This window comes from Xyrauchen texanus, chromosome 22 (assembly GCF_025860055.1).
Source record: "Xyrauchen texanus isolate HMW12.3.18 chromosome 22, RBS_HiC_50CHRs, whole genome shotgun sequence".
NCBI classification, from domain to species: domain Eukaryota; kingdom Metazoa; phylum Chordata; class Actinopteri; order Cypriniformes; family Catostomidae; genus Xyrauchen; species Xyrauchen texanus.
Window position 1 is genome coordinate 26,514,010 of NC_068297.1, and position 15,727 is coordinate 26,529,736.

Genomic DNA, 15,727 nt, shown 5'->3' on the forward strand with positions numbered 1-15,727 from the left:
CTTGTATATGTATATGTGTATACACTCTTTTTATACATACCAGGCCTTTTTTGTAAAACCAGAGGGACAAAAGTCTTTACAGATCTTGTATTTGGTTTGTGGGTACTGCTTGACTGAAACAGTGAGCTTTCTAACATTGATCGATTTTCTGATGTCTTGTCCACTTTGGCAGATATGGAGGTTCAATCAATCATACAACAGCTGAAAAGCTCGTCAACAACGGATTGCAAAATAAATAGGTAAAGATATATTACTCTTGTCATGTCATGAGCTCATTCTCCAGGCAAAGCAATACCAACGATCACCCATAGGAGAAGCCTGGAGCTGCAAAAGTCCATATATAACAGAATCGGCCCAGTGTTGCACATCTGTCAGAGATGCTCCTCGTCACACATTATAACACAATTATAATGATTTTCCTCATTATAGCTCATGAGGAGCTTTTCTCATATGGCACTGTCTTCTTTTCAAATTAAAGCAGAGACAGCTGGAAAACATAACTTTCAAATATTAATTGCAATTATACATGCATTAACTTTATTAATTGAGCATTCAGTTATTAAAACATCTGCAACATTCAGTTTAATCCTCATGTCCTTTTTTGAGGGTCTTAAAGACCGTTGTAGTTCTTATGAGAACCAATTATAAACAATATTTCAAACTTTTAAACAATACATCATGCTTAAAACAGTCATGTGAAACCTGGAAATATCAGAGAATTAAAAAATATCCAGGCCAGGAAAAGCAATTGAAATTGGTGAAATTTTAAATGTCTTGGACATTTCTGTAGTGAGTTTATATTTTAATGGTTTTCTTCTGCACTAAAAATATCTCATTAGCTATATTGTGCTTGTGTAGAGTAAAATTGCATGCATAGTGATGTTTTATTTGTAAGCAAAGATTTATTTTGAGCTAAATCCTTTCCCAGTAATCACAAATGACAAGTAAATGTCATGGAATTTCAGTGGTCAAAAGGAGTGGGAACCCTGTTAAAAACTCCATGCAAAATGTTAGTAGTTTTGCAGAATGAATGCTTGGAATCTCAAAGACCCCAGGTAAAAACATGAATAAAATGCCTCCAATTTTCACCTGCTATAAGGGTGCTAAATTGATCCCAAACAGAAACAAAATTACTAGAATGTTTACACACACAACTGAAATGCTCTCACACACACAACTGAAATGCTCACACACACACACACAACTGAAATGCTCACACACACACACAACTGAAATGCTCTCACACACACAACTGAAATGCTCACACACACGCAACTGAAATGCTCTCACACACACAACTGAAATGCTCACACACACAACTGAAATGCTCACACACACGCAACTGAAATGCTCACACACACACAACTGAAATGCTCACACACACACACACAACTGAAATGCTCTCACACACACAACTGAAATGCTCACACACACACACAACTGAAATGCTCTCACACACACAACTGAAATGCTCACACACACACACAACTGAAATGCTCTCACACACACAACTGAAATGCTCACACACACGCAACTGAAATGCTCACACACACAACTGAAACGCGCTCTCACACACACAAGTGAAATGCTCTCACACACACAACTGAAATGCTCACACACACACACAACTGAAATGCTCTCACACACACAACTGAAATGCTCACACACACGCAACTGAAATGCTCACACACACAACTGAAACGCGCTCTCACACACACAAGTGAAATGCTCTCATACATACAACTAAAATTATTACACTCTCACACACACAACTGAAAAGCATTTCAGTACGTTGTATGAAAGCATTTCAGTATGTTGTATGCAAGCATTTCAGTTGAAACGGAAGGTGGTTAAAGTACCCACTCCACTCCAGTTGGTGGCAGTCGTGCACCTCAAGACGAATAACTAGAAGCTGTTGAAAGAAAGCATAGTAGAAAACCGCGCCTTCCACAACATAAGCGACTGTTGACCGTTAGTTCGCCCGCCAATTGCGCTACACCAATGTCTTCCCAACAACAGCAAAGAACATTAGTCGATGCAGCGGGCTTGCTGAACACCATATTGGCTTCAGCGGAGACCATCAGAACACTGTCAAATGCCACAACAATCGGGCAGCAGCCGACCGTTGCAACTCCAAGTGTGGACACATCGATGGACGATCACCTAGCGTCGCTCTTCCCTTCCCGCCAGCGTAGCAGCGTTGCATTGTCAACTGCAGGTCCAAACAAAGAGGATCAGATGAACATACATTGTAGATGAAGTAGGCTGATTCAAAGTCTGCAAAAGTACATGTAGGCCTACTTCCTAGAGTGGATTCTTCGGTTTCTTTCTGATGAAAGGGAAGCCTCCCTTTTGTAACTGCAACTGTTCACTTGACGCTGCCCAGATGGTCCGTTGAGGTCAATATGTTGTTTAGTTCGCTACTTCGGTTAGGCTTCTTTACTGGTGAGCAGGTGGCGACTGGCGAAAGAACTGTTTTGTGCACCCGCGCTTTTTTCTTTTTTACTTCTTCTTTATCTTCGATTTTATTGTTATTGCCAACCAGCTTAGAGGTGCACTACTGCCATCAACTGGACTGGAGTGGGGACTTTAACCACCTTCCGTTTCAACTGAAATGCTTTTCAGTTGTGTGTGTGAGAACGTAATAATTTTAGTTGTGTGTGTGAGAGCGTTTCAGTTGTGTGTGTGAGAGCATTTCAGTTGCGTGTGTGACAGCGTTTCAGTTGTGTGTGTGAGAGCGTTTCAGTTGCGTGTGTGAGAGCGTTTCAGTTGTGTGTGTGTGAGAGCGTTTCAGTTGTGTGTGTGAGTGCGTTTCAGTTGCGTGTGTGAGAGCGTTTTGGTTGCATGTGTGAGAGCGTTTCAGTTGTGTGTGTGAGAGCGTTTCACTTGTGTGTGTGTGAGAGCGTAATAATTTCAGTTGTGTGTGTGAGAGCGTTTCAGTTGTGTGTGTGAGCGCGTTTCAGTTGTGTGTGTGAGAGCGTTTCAGTTGTGTGTGTGAGCGCGTTTCAGTTGCGTGTGTGAGAGCTTTTCACTTGTGTGTGTGAGCGTAATAATTTCAGTTGTGTGTGTGTGAGCGCGTTTCAGTTGGGTGTGTGAGAGCTTTTCACTTGTGTGTGTGTGAGCATTTCAGTATAGTATGTGAATGAATTTAGTTTCATATGTGTATGTGCATGGTAATTCTGAATAATGTCCCTAGGGACACCTCATAAATATGTACAGTATGTCATGCAGCATGGGGAAAATAATGAGTGCTGTATCCTAGGATTATGACAGCGACAATTCAGTCAGTCATTGTCATCCATCAATATAAAGCTCTGTCAGAGGACACACTTAGGAGAGTGTTGTGTCGCAGCAGAGATGTGCTGACTCCAGACTGCTGCCCAGCCAGTCATCACTCCAGGTTAACTGAAGTTCACCCTTTTGATTGGTCAGTGATATAACTCATTAGCGTAGGCGAGAAGGTCAGCCTGCTTTGCATCTGAGCTCATTTTTACTGTTTTAATAGAATCAGGTTCCTGAAGACAATTAAATGTTATAAGGTCAGCAGATAGATTTTCCTGACTTTTCAAAGACAGTCAGTTGATTTATTTATTTTTCTTTTAAATATATAGCAGCCTACATCTGATATACGTTTTATATGCATTCAAAGTTATTCAAAGGGAGGGGGTGGGAGTGGAATTGCACAAACACTGATTCTAGCCACCAGCTATATTTACACTGAAGATTGAGTGGTAATCCACACATAAATGCAGAACCGATTGCATTAGTGCTGTACATTTTAGTACTCGGCTTCAAACATATGAATGAATGTGCTTTTGCTATAAATTCTTGAGACTTTATTTTGTGATGTTGATTCATAAATATAACTGATGGCGTTAGTAATGCCAAAATTGCTGGAGTAAGAACATTTTAAGTGTTTTATTTAATTCAGAAACAAACAAATAGCAAGTAAAACAAAAAAGTATATACATTCTCATATTTTGATCAATTAAGTAAATTTATTACTATTTTACTATATATTTCAGCACCATTATGTCGGTAAGCATTAAACATTAATAAAAAAGCTTATACTACTGAAATGCAGGTGACATCAAATAAACAAGAATAAATTCAGAAGTAATCCAAAAGTATTCTGTGATGAGGAGGAGGGCGGGACTAGCTGTGACTATGCACGCCCAGCCTCCAATCTGGCTAATCAGCCGAGGAGAGAGATAAAGGCAGCCGGATGCGGCAGTTTGGGAGAGAGAGAGCCACACGCAGCTGTCGTCGTGTGCATTTGTGTTTTGTGTCTTTGTTTTAATTTTACATTAAATATTACTTTGAATGTTCAGTCGGTTGCCACCTCCTCATTTCCCATTTTAATCCCCCCTTTTACATTGGTGCCGGAACCCGGGAAGGAGGAGGGAGTCCTCACCACTACCGGCCACCAGAATGTGGAGGAGCGTTCCATCCACAAGGGGTTCGGAGGACTCGCTGCTCTCTGACGCGGAGGAGCGGCTGTCATCCTCCAGAGGGTGGAGGTGTGATCGAGGACCATGCGATCCTGGGAACCGACAAGCAATTAGTTTTTTCTCTCTCCTCTCTCCACTCTCTCTCTCACTGTTGCTCCACCTCACTATTTCCCTCTCCCCTTTTCCATCTGGCTGATATATGATCCTGAAAGGGACATCTCACCCAAAAATAAACATTTTGTCATCATGTATTAACACTTGAGTTGTTCCAAACCCATGTGGCTTTCTTTTTTCCGTGGAACACATAAAGAGATGTTCGGCAGGATATTAGCCTCAGCCACTATTCATTTTCTTTGCATTTTCTTTTCCATGCAATGAAAGTGAATGGTGACTGAGGCTGTCCACTGAACATCTTTTGTGATTCACAGAAAAAATTCATATGGCTTTGGATACAACCAGGAAGTGAGTAAAATAATAAAATTCCTTTTTGGGTAAACTAGCCCTTTAATCCTGTAAAGCCTGACATATGAATTCAATATAAATCTATATTAATTCATTGTCTGAAACAAATTATTTTGCACATGTTTTTTTATGTATCATATTTCATACATTATGCTTTTTCCTGCATTCAGTTTCCCAGATAAGTGTATCCCATTTTGTGATTTTACAAAATTTTTTTATCTTCTTCCACAGCATTTAAATGTCACATTAGGTAATTAAATCTCTTTTTCCTGTCCTTTTGACTATTTTGTTTTGTTTCCTCTGGGCTAAATTAGATTTATATATATATGTGTGTGTGTATATATATATATATATATATATACTCACCGATCAGCCACAACATTAAAACCTTCTGCCTAATATTTTGTGTAGGTCCCCCTTGTCACCAAAACATTGCATTCAGAGATGATATTCTTCTCACCACAATTATACAGAGTGGATATCTGAGTTACCGTAGACTTTGTCAGTTCAAAACAGTCTGGCCATTCTCTGTTGACCTCTTTCAGCAACAAGGCATTTCATCCACAGATCTGCCGCTCACTGAATATTTTTTTGTTTTTGGCACCATTCTGAGTAAATTCTAGAGACTGTTGTGTGTGAAAGTCCCAGGAGATCAGCAGTTACAGAAATACTCAAACCAGCCCATCTGGACAGTCAAAATATTATAGAAGATTACTGAAACAAATCTGAGATAACTTTTTGCCCTCTAAAAACAAATATAATAATTCTCTTTTTTTTTTTATTACTGTATAACACAGTTCACTATTTAGTCTTTCATGAGGAAAGAACAATACAATTATAAATATAACACGTTTAATATGTCTGTCAGATACATTTGTGTTAGATACATAACAGAGGGCTAATTGCATATTTAACCCATAAAGCCTAATGTATCAAATTTGATAACAATCATTTGAACAAAGTTATTTATTATCATAAATATAGTGCTTTGAAATAACGATAGGCTAGTCTTATAAAGCAAACATTTATTGTCAAAAAATGTCTGTAACTTTAATTATAATGTTACCTTGAACATTTTTTTGAGTCACTTTTGGCAAGTCTGCCACCATTTATAACTGACCGAATTAAAACATTAAAACCATATTTTTTTTTTTTACAAATAACCATTAGATGGTGACATAAACATGAGAAACTTATATACCGTTGGTTGTTTGGCTAATTTGCTTGAACAGAGAGTGAAACTGGAGCCTTCAAACATTGTGTATCATATTTGATACACACTGCGTTACAGGGTTAATAAACAACTGCAATCATTAGAAGACATTTTGATGTAAATGACCACACACAAATTATAGTCTAAGAATACTTACAAATTGATCACAGTAACTACAGTTTCCACCAGATGCGGACTGGCCATCGGGAGAAGCGGGGACTTTTTCCGGTGGGCCGGCGGCGAAATTAGTGAATGCCATTAGTGATATTGTTATTATAACAAATAAACAAAACATTATTTATAGCGATTTTATGATAGAGAGAAAATGTATTAGTTGTTACAATAACTGAAATAAACCATGGTTATTTGGTGGAAACCATGGTTACCATAATTATTTGAGACCTCATGATAACCTTAGTCTCAAAAATAAATGACAGTTTGTGTTTTTTTATGCCATTTTAAAATGTAATGGAATTATAGTATTATATATATTTCATTATTATATTTTATAATATTTATTTGTACTCATTTTTAATTGTTTGTTTTTTATTATTTGATCTTTTTACAGATGTTTTCAGATACAGTGTTATTATTAGTGTGATACATATAGGATATTCAACATTTCTTTAGAATGTAAATACATGCTCAAAGATATCCATGAGAAGAGATGGTTCTTTCCAGGGCGCATGTGAAAAAAAAACAGACCCTTATTCAGAGCCCTAACTAGGTAAAAAATCATTACATTTAAAAAATCCCCAGAGGGGTTTCTGCTGGTTACAAATGGCCACCAGCCTGTTCTCATTATCGCTTGAGAGTTGGAGGTTCAACAAATGTACGGTCCAGTGCTGTGGAAGTTCTTGACTGGATTTGGGCAGTGGAGACTTATTTAGGGCTGAGAAATTTAATAAGCAGGGACTGTGTAATCCTCTTCCCAGCTCAAGCAGTGGGCCTGGGGACCAACATGCACCACAAGAGTACGACAACACACACAGTATACAGATCTGGCCCTATGATCAGAGAAAGGGCAGTGCCTGATGTCCATAAAAGGAGGAGTAGAATACAGCATTTCAACTTGGCAGCCACAAAAGCTGGCAGAGGGCAGAGAAACTTGTGTTGAGTGGGCCACGCTGACAGACATGGGTACAGGGTGGACTGAAAAGAGATAGAGAGATAGCAAGCTGGTCTAATGGCTTGGGACTGAAGTATGGAGGTGTCCTGCTAACAGATGTTGGTCCAGAAGGCTACTAACAAGATGAGGACAGTTCACCACGTGAGTCCTCAGGGATTAGAAGTGAGCGAGAGGTAAACAGATTAGTCCAGAAAAAGAGGAAACATTTTTAACCTTAACCTTCCTCTCACACCCTGAAGAGCATCTTTCACTCAACTACTTACACACTTAGAATTTATAGCCTCAGCAGAGACCAACCACCACTACAACCCTCAGGTAACAAATCTGCACCCAAGAACCTGTAACATTGTTGTGGAATACTCCTAAACCTAGTGCCCTTACATAGCCCCTTCCATGGAAGCCCGGACACATAATCACTGGAACTCTCTCACCCTTGAACGTGAGATAAATCAACGTGGACAACTTACAGTTATTTCCAAATGAGTGACTTTACATCCAAAAGGGCATAATCTACAGCAACATGCCATTGAAAACAGGATTATTTCTCATTCTGTTCTTGTTTACCCTGCAAGCCACCAGAATCAAAGGTAAGCCAGTGTTTGTGGGGAAGACGAATTGTGTTTTCTTGTTTCGTTTATATGCTGTCTTGGTAAAGACTTCACCAAAGGCAGGTCCTCTGGAATTGTAATATGTCTGAGACCAGTTTATATACTGATGCCTTATACAATGGAATCTTCTCCCCTCCTGTGATCCAAATTAGCATTTTAATATTTTAGAAGCCAATTTATAAAGTACATGAAAGAAACCCTGCCCATTAGTGCTTCGTTTTTGGTATGTCAAAATTGCATTTCAAGTAAGGTGTGCCTCTAGTTTGGCTCCAGTGTTCAGAGGCTCCATTCATTAGGAGAGAGAAACAAAAGGCATTCTGTTTGTGGCCGTGTGGAACGCTAATCTTTCCTGGCTTGTAGCTTTACTGTGGGGCCTTGTTCATTCCAGAAGCACTGTTCAATTAGCATTGTTTCCCCTCATGTCTGCACATGTGCACAGAAAACCCATAGACTGCAGTAGACCAGATTATCAAATCAGTCACTCTGGTCTATCAGTGGTGACCACTCAATCTACCTTGCAGCAATTGTCTTCTTATTCTTCTGATCAGTTTTCTTAATTGCTCATATACAGATGTGACCAGATGTTCTCTGACCCAGAAACACATGAGATCACAGAGACTCTCATATCTCTGTGAGTGATCAGCTCACTATCATACATAACAAACATCTCTAAGTAGGGTCACATGTGGCACCAGGCCAAGGTGTCTTTGTGTCTTATCAAATAATTAGACTGCAGGCTCAATATGATCTGACACCAAGGTGACAGTTTGATGGATTATAACAATAGTACATTTCTGCTAAAGAGAATTGGCACAAATCTAAATTAAAGTAAAATTTCACCCAAAAAAGAAAATTATATCATAATGTACTTATGTACTTAAGTCGTTCCAAACCTGCATGACTTTCTTTCTTGTGCAGAACACAATACGAGATGCTTTAATGAATATTTTGGTCTGTCTTTTCAATACAATGGCAGTGGATACTGCCTCCCTTTAAAGCTTGAAAAAGGACCCAAAAGTACCATAAAAGTAATCCATGTGGCTTAAGCATCATATTGAAAATCTTCTGAAGCCATACAATTGCAACTCGAAATGTAAGCATTTTTTTAAATGAAAACCTTGGCATCCATTGCATGTTTATGAGTGCAATGAGAGAAGCTTGTTTACAGTTGCACGCATTGCAAAACGTGCATTGTTTTTAAGCACTTAACAACACACACACACACACACACATATATATATATATATATATATATATATATATATATATATATATATATATATATATATATATATATATATATATATATAATTTCCAGGTTTTAATAATTATATTAATAATAAATCCTATTCAGTTTGGTCTCATGAGTTTTGCACCCAATTGTATGTTAACATGCTGTTTTGATGGTTTTAATATTTTATGGTTTTTGTATGTTAACTTTAAAGTTTATATCAGTCATTTACAACCAGCAAAACACAAAAACAACCCTGCAGAAAGAACAGTTTAGACCAGAATGAACATCCATGCTAGACCATGGTCAATTGTGTAACTATGGGTAGTGCAGGGTGTGCAGCTCTACTGTTGCCCGGGTTGAAAGGGGCCCATGACGGCTGACCAAATGGGAAACTTCAAACCTTGTTGGAAGGTTCTTTGCACTAGGGCCCATAAGATCCAAATTACGCCACTGATGTTGTACAGTATACTGTATGCTGGTTTGGTGCTGGAGGATGTTGGTCTCACCACCCGATAAGCTGATCGACGAAGGATATTTTGCTGATTAAACTAGTTTTAAAACCTGGTGCAGAATACAGCTTCCAAAACACAACATATGCCAGTGACCATCAATGCCTTTCATTTTAGCAGGGAATATCCACTTCAGATCTTTCACTTACGCATTCATGCACAAGGCAATTACTCTGTCCCAAACACATTGCTGTAATTAAGGAAAGGTACACTACTATCAAATATTTGAAGTGATTTTGCAAAGCAAGATTTGTCATTTGGCTTTCAAATTTAACAACTTAACATCAAAGACAGAAGTATGTGTAGCTTTTTTCACAGTACTGCACTTGTATCGCTAATACTAATTTGTCTTTAACCAAGCTTATGCTAATCTGTGTATGATGAACAGAGGTCCAGGGAAGTCTGCGAGAGCCCCTTGCTGAGTGCGGCTTAATGTCTTAAGAAGCTCTCTGAAGTTTACCAGCTGCTCACACAATGCCCCGTTTTCAAAACATTCAGCCTGTTTCAATAGAGGCCCTGAGCTTACTACTCTAATTTCTTTTTTCTTTTTCTTTTTTGGTCTAACCCCTAATTTCTTTGCATAACATTATGGATCAACCTCTTTGAGCTGTTCAAGAGGCTGAGACTTGGAGGGGATCAGCAGTGTCATGCTCAAATGATGGGCAGCGAGCCAAGTGGGTTTTAAACGAAAGTTCCAAATAATTATTTGTATCTTTGATAAATAAAGCCTGCTACACTTTAGGATTTTTACAGTCTTTTAAGTTTGTTACTCGTTAGACTGTACAATATGAACGCATTGAGATAACCATGGCTTGACTGTACGATACACATCATAGCTGACTGTGGTCCCAATTGTCCTGATCAGTGAAAATGAGTGGAGCGGAATAGAAGCGAAACAGCGAGATTTGCCCGGAGGAATGTTTTTTTTTTTTCTGAAAGTCAGGGCATCAGCATTTCTGTTGCTCCAATAACACTCCATCACAAGTATAACAAATAAAAATGAAAGATGGATTTGTAAAATAGGCCTTTAATAAGAGTGCCTAATCACCTCCCTTACCTAAAACTACCCTAAACCTAAAAAATAGTTTCTGAAAAGATAAATGAGAATTTAACAAAACAAACATCCTTACCCTTAACCAACCCCTAATCCTAACCGATAGTATTTTAAAATGCAAATTCAAAATAAAATTAAAAAAACACATTTACTGAGGCAACCATGTAATTTGGTCACGCTTCTATGCCACTTTCACTTTCGTGCGTCTTTGGCTGCACTCAATCCGTGGTCGTTGAAGCATACTCTGCGGGGTTAATCTGAAAACAGTGAATTGGTGCGCGAGAGATGAGTGGACTATCTCATCTGGCCGTCGTAATTGCAGTCACACTATAAGATCGCGATGCTAAATTTCGGACACTGCAAGAACTTCGTCGAGGCTAAAGATCATCGCAAAGGCTTTTAATCGGCTGTCGGTGAACGCGTCACACTATACGTTGTAACACTGCCGATTTTGCCTAACTACAACATAATTAAAAATGTATCTCAGACAGCAGAATCATGGCCAAAACCGTACAATGTGCTGGGTTTATGGTCCACAATTAGATAATAAATAAATAAAATATAAATAAACATTGTTGCATAAATAGGGCATTCACATGTCAGATTTCACCAATACAGGGCTCCAGACTGCGACTAAATTGGTCGCAAATGCGAATAAAAATAATTTTCGAGAAAATAATTTAAAATCATGCACGCTCTAAAGATGTCTGAATACATCTTTAGAGCATGCACCACCAATTAGCCCTTTTCACCCATTCTTGTTGTGACCGCACGCAACAACAAACCCAGCGCGAGAGAGTTGTGAACAATTTACTCTTTTGAACCGGGTCTTTTTCATGAATCACCTGTGAACTCAGGTGCGCAGGTTAGCAGTTTGAATCAGTCACTTTCTCAGCAAATCATCTGTCAGTGTGTACAACTGGTAGCGCAGACATTTCAAAATAGCAGTCCCATGTGTATTTCGGGCATCTTTATAATTAAAAGTCCAACACCACTTGTAAAAAACATGTATAGATATAAAATAAAGTTATTATTTAAATAACCAGAGATTTGAAACAAGGTAGTATAGAAAAACTAGAACCACCAAACTATCTGTATTGGCAGAATTTTGTGGCCCTGGTAATTATGTAGGTACAGATTCAAGCTCAGGTTAATTTAAATGCCCTCTCAAAATAAATAAACACAGTATATAAAGTAGATGCATAACATCTCTGAAGGTTGCAAATAATCTGTAATTACAGGTAATGTTCGTAATTATAAGAGCAAAGGGGAAATTATAATGATTATGCTATAACAACTGGAAAGACTATTAAGTCTATTAAAGCTATTAAACAAAGCAAGACTATTTTCATCAGACATAAAAGTTGTCAAATGTATTTTGATCCAAACTATTAACAATCAAACGATTGTTTGATGATTAATTTACTGACGTAGTTATTTAAATTCATTACATGCATTAGGTTGGCTTGAAAGAGCCCACTACTGATCTACTTCTTAAGCTTATTATTATGAGGTTGGCTTGAAAAAGTTTGATGTACACCCACAAATGAGATGTCAAAACGACCAGCCTATTGAGGACACCTTTGCTGTGACTTTTCTAAGGGATGAGGGGTATGTTGCAACCCTGGGGGGTAAAAAACCATCTCAAAAAGACCCATAGGGTACTATGGGAAGAGATTGTTCTCCTACTATGATAATAGTACAAGTCAATGCAAGAAATTAGTTGGACAATATCTCCCAATCAGAATGTCGTAGAGACATGGGGCGGGCTCATTTCTCTCAGTATCATCTTGGAAATGGCGTAGCCATGCCCTCGCAACCATTTACATCACCCTATCAAAATGGCTCAGAAGGATATCTTCAGAGCAGAATGTCATAGAGACTTGGGGATTGACACTTGTCAGTTAGGTTATTAATCAGTCAATAAGAATCACTCTGTTTACTGGTTAGATATACCCTAGCAACCATTTAAAGCACCCTAGAAGCCAGCCCTATTGACTTCCATTAAAAATAGATGAGAGGGATATCTTTGGATCAGAATGTCCTAGAGACATGTCCACTTGGAAACTACTAACACACACCCTAGCAACCATTTACAGCACCCTAGCAACCAAAAGAAATATGGTCTTTGCAATACAGTTGCTATGGTAAACACATGTGGTTGCTAGGAAGTTTACAGGGTGATATTAAGAAGGCTGATTGCTGTTCTGAGTCATACAATCCAACAATGAAGTCTCAACAACATTCTGATCCGGCTATATCCATCTAAGCGGTTTTGAATGGAAGTCAATGGGGTTTGGTTGCTATATTGCTAGGGCATTGCAAAGTAGTTTCCATGATGATACTTGAAGACTGATATCTGACCCAAGTAAAACAAGACAACTTTCATGTCTCTATGACATTCTGATCTGAAGATATCACACTTTTGAATGGAAGTCAGTGGGGCTGGTTGCTAGGGTGCTCTAAATGGTTGATAGGGCATGGCTAAGTAGTTTCCATGGTAATGCATAAAAAGTGCTTTGTATCCTAATTCAGATGAGTCAAGTTCCACATCTCTATGACATTCTGATCTGGAGTTATGATCCGACAAATTTCTTGCTAATGTTTTTTGCCCCCCAGGGATGCACCGTAACCTCCACCCCTTAGAAAATTCATAGCACGTTTTTACTTAACAGGCCAGTCGATTTGACACCTCGTTCGTGAACCTACAGCAAACACTGCGGGACAAGTTAGTTGCCGAAATTTTGTATGGTTTTGTACTAGTTAGTGGTGCTTCTCAAAAAGCCCCATAGGGTACTATGGGAAGAGATTTTTTTCCTACTATGACAAGTCAATGCAAGAAATTCGTCAGATCATATTTCCCAATCAGAATGTCATAGAGACATGAAATGGGCTCATTTCACTCTGCATTTCCATTATTCCAAATCTTGTTTTCTTTACAGAAAACAAGTGTGTGTGTGTGTGTGTGTGTGTGTGTGTGTGTGTGTGTGTGTGTGTGTGTGTGCGTGTGCGCGCGCACGCTAGATTACTTCATATATTAGGTTTAGAATAGTTAATAATAGTTTAATAAAGTCTTGTTTGTATTCAAAGAGAAGTGTCTTGTACTTCATGCTCATAAAGTGAATGTCTTAAACTGTCTGATCCTGTTACTTGCTTATAAACAGTGTTTATGCTAAATTTAGGATACAATTTAGTTGGCCACGAGGTGATATTCCTTCCAGAATTGATAAAGATGCTAGCTTCAACATATCAGTGGACGAATACATTGATTGGGTGTTAGATATGAATTGTGTTATATTCCCTAGAGATTAGATCATTATTTCCCCTTTTAACCAATAATGAGCTAAATTCCTACAAATAATGGTGGAAAGTGAGGGAAGTTTAATTTCATTCCTATCACACATACCATTCAAAATGGGTTGGATGGATATCTCCTGATAAGAATGTCATAGAGTCTTCAGGTTTGGATCATTACATTCAGTCCAGCAAGCAGCCTTTTTAGGATCACCCTGATAACCCGTATAACAAAACACAAATCTCTGCACCACAACATCGTAGAGACTTCAACTTTGGCTTATTTGACTTTAAATATCATGCTGGACAATACTTTGCCAAACCCTAGCAACCAATTAGTTCACCCTAGCAACTAAAATCCATTGAATTCCATTCAAATGAGCTTAGATGGATATCTCCGGATCAGAATATCCAGACCTATCAGCCAGATGGGGTTACCCTAGCAACCAAGTAACAAATCACATATCTCTGCACCAGAACATCGCTGAGACTTCCAGTTTCATTCATTTGACTCAGGGTAGCAAGGAGCCTTTTGAGTATCACTATAGTAACTGCCTAACAACCAGATGGGGTTACCCTAGCAACCAAGTATCAAAATATATATCTCTGCACCAGTACATCGTAGAGACTTCCGGGTTGGGTCATTTGACTCAGGCTAGCAAGGAGCCTTATTAGTGTCACCCTAGTAATTTCCTAGCAACCAGATGGGATTACCCTAGCAACCAAGTAGCATAAACATATCTCTGCACCAGAACATCATAGAGCCATATTAATATCACCTGGTTACTGCTTAGCAGCCAAATCATAAAGCCTAGCCTAGCAAAGCAACATGCTAAAACATGCTAGCAATGCCTAGCTAAACATTATTTTTCAAGCCAACCTAAAGTTGTCCTGATGAACTTCTCTAGATGTATTTGCAGTGCAGGTGTACACTGTGACTATGAAATGAGCTGAATTAATTTAATTAAGGGAATGTTCCTTTCACTGTAATATTTGTATCTTCCAGCCTGAACTTCATTGGTCTGTAAATAGACTAGACCCAGTAAAACATCAGGTTATTATAGATAAGCTTATTAGTAAACCTCAAACCCAATTAACTCTCCTCTATCACTGGCCACAAGTCATTGGGTAACAGTTAAAACCACCTTGAAATCTATCATTATAAATACTCTTAGGTGTCAGCATGGGTTAGTCTTAGGAACTTTTCAAGAACAAACATTCAATGAAAACATTAGAATTCCAAGCAAACTACAGTATGTTTACAGTATACAAGCATGTAATAAGCCATTCAAAGGTTGATATCCCAATGAGTTTAAAAACTTTGAGAGGTTGGACACGTCAACTTGTGGATCAACAAATGGCATGAGTTTTGGACAAACCTATGTGCTTTCCCAACAATGGAAGACAGAGGGAGTGTATGGGGAAACCTGTTTGAAAACAGCAATTATTTGTGAAATTCCATTTGGTGATGCTAGTAGTGCAGAAATTGAACACTTCACCTTTAAAGAAATTCTTCACCCAACAATAAAAATGTTGTCATTATTTACTCACCCTCAAGTTATTCCAGATCAATCTGACTTTCTCTCTTTTGCGTAATACAAAATGAGGAATTTTTGAAGTGTGTCCTCTCACTGATTTCAATACAATGGCAGTTTGTAGTGTTTGACTTCAAAGCTTAAAAAAGGATTCTCTCATGCACTCATGAACTGAATAGACTTTAGTTTTGTCACATCCAAAAACCAAGGTTTGCTATTTGCAGGGGGAGGGACATTA

General features: G+C 38.4%; 1 protein-coding gene across 2 annotated transcripts in view; it reads left to right on the forward strand.

Moving 5' to 3' along the window:
* The first annotated feature begins 7,571 nt into the window (after positions 1–7,571).
* The window catches only part of LOC127662774 (interphotoreceptor matrix proteoglycan 1-like), a 35,970-nt gene continuing 27,814 nt past the window's right edge, over positions 7,572–15,727 (forward strand). For both annotated transcript variants that reach the window (XM_052154087.1, XM_052154086.1), the window contains exon 1: positions 7,572–7,842. In XM_052154087.1, the coding sequence (XP_052010047.1) occupies positions 7,776–7,842 (67 nt within the window). In that variant the 5' untranslated portion in view covers positions 7,572–7,775. The remainder of the gene's footprint in view (positions 7,843–15,727) is intronic.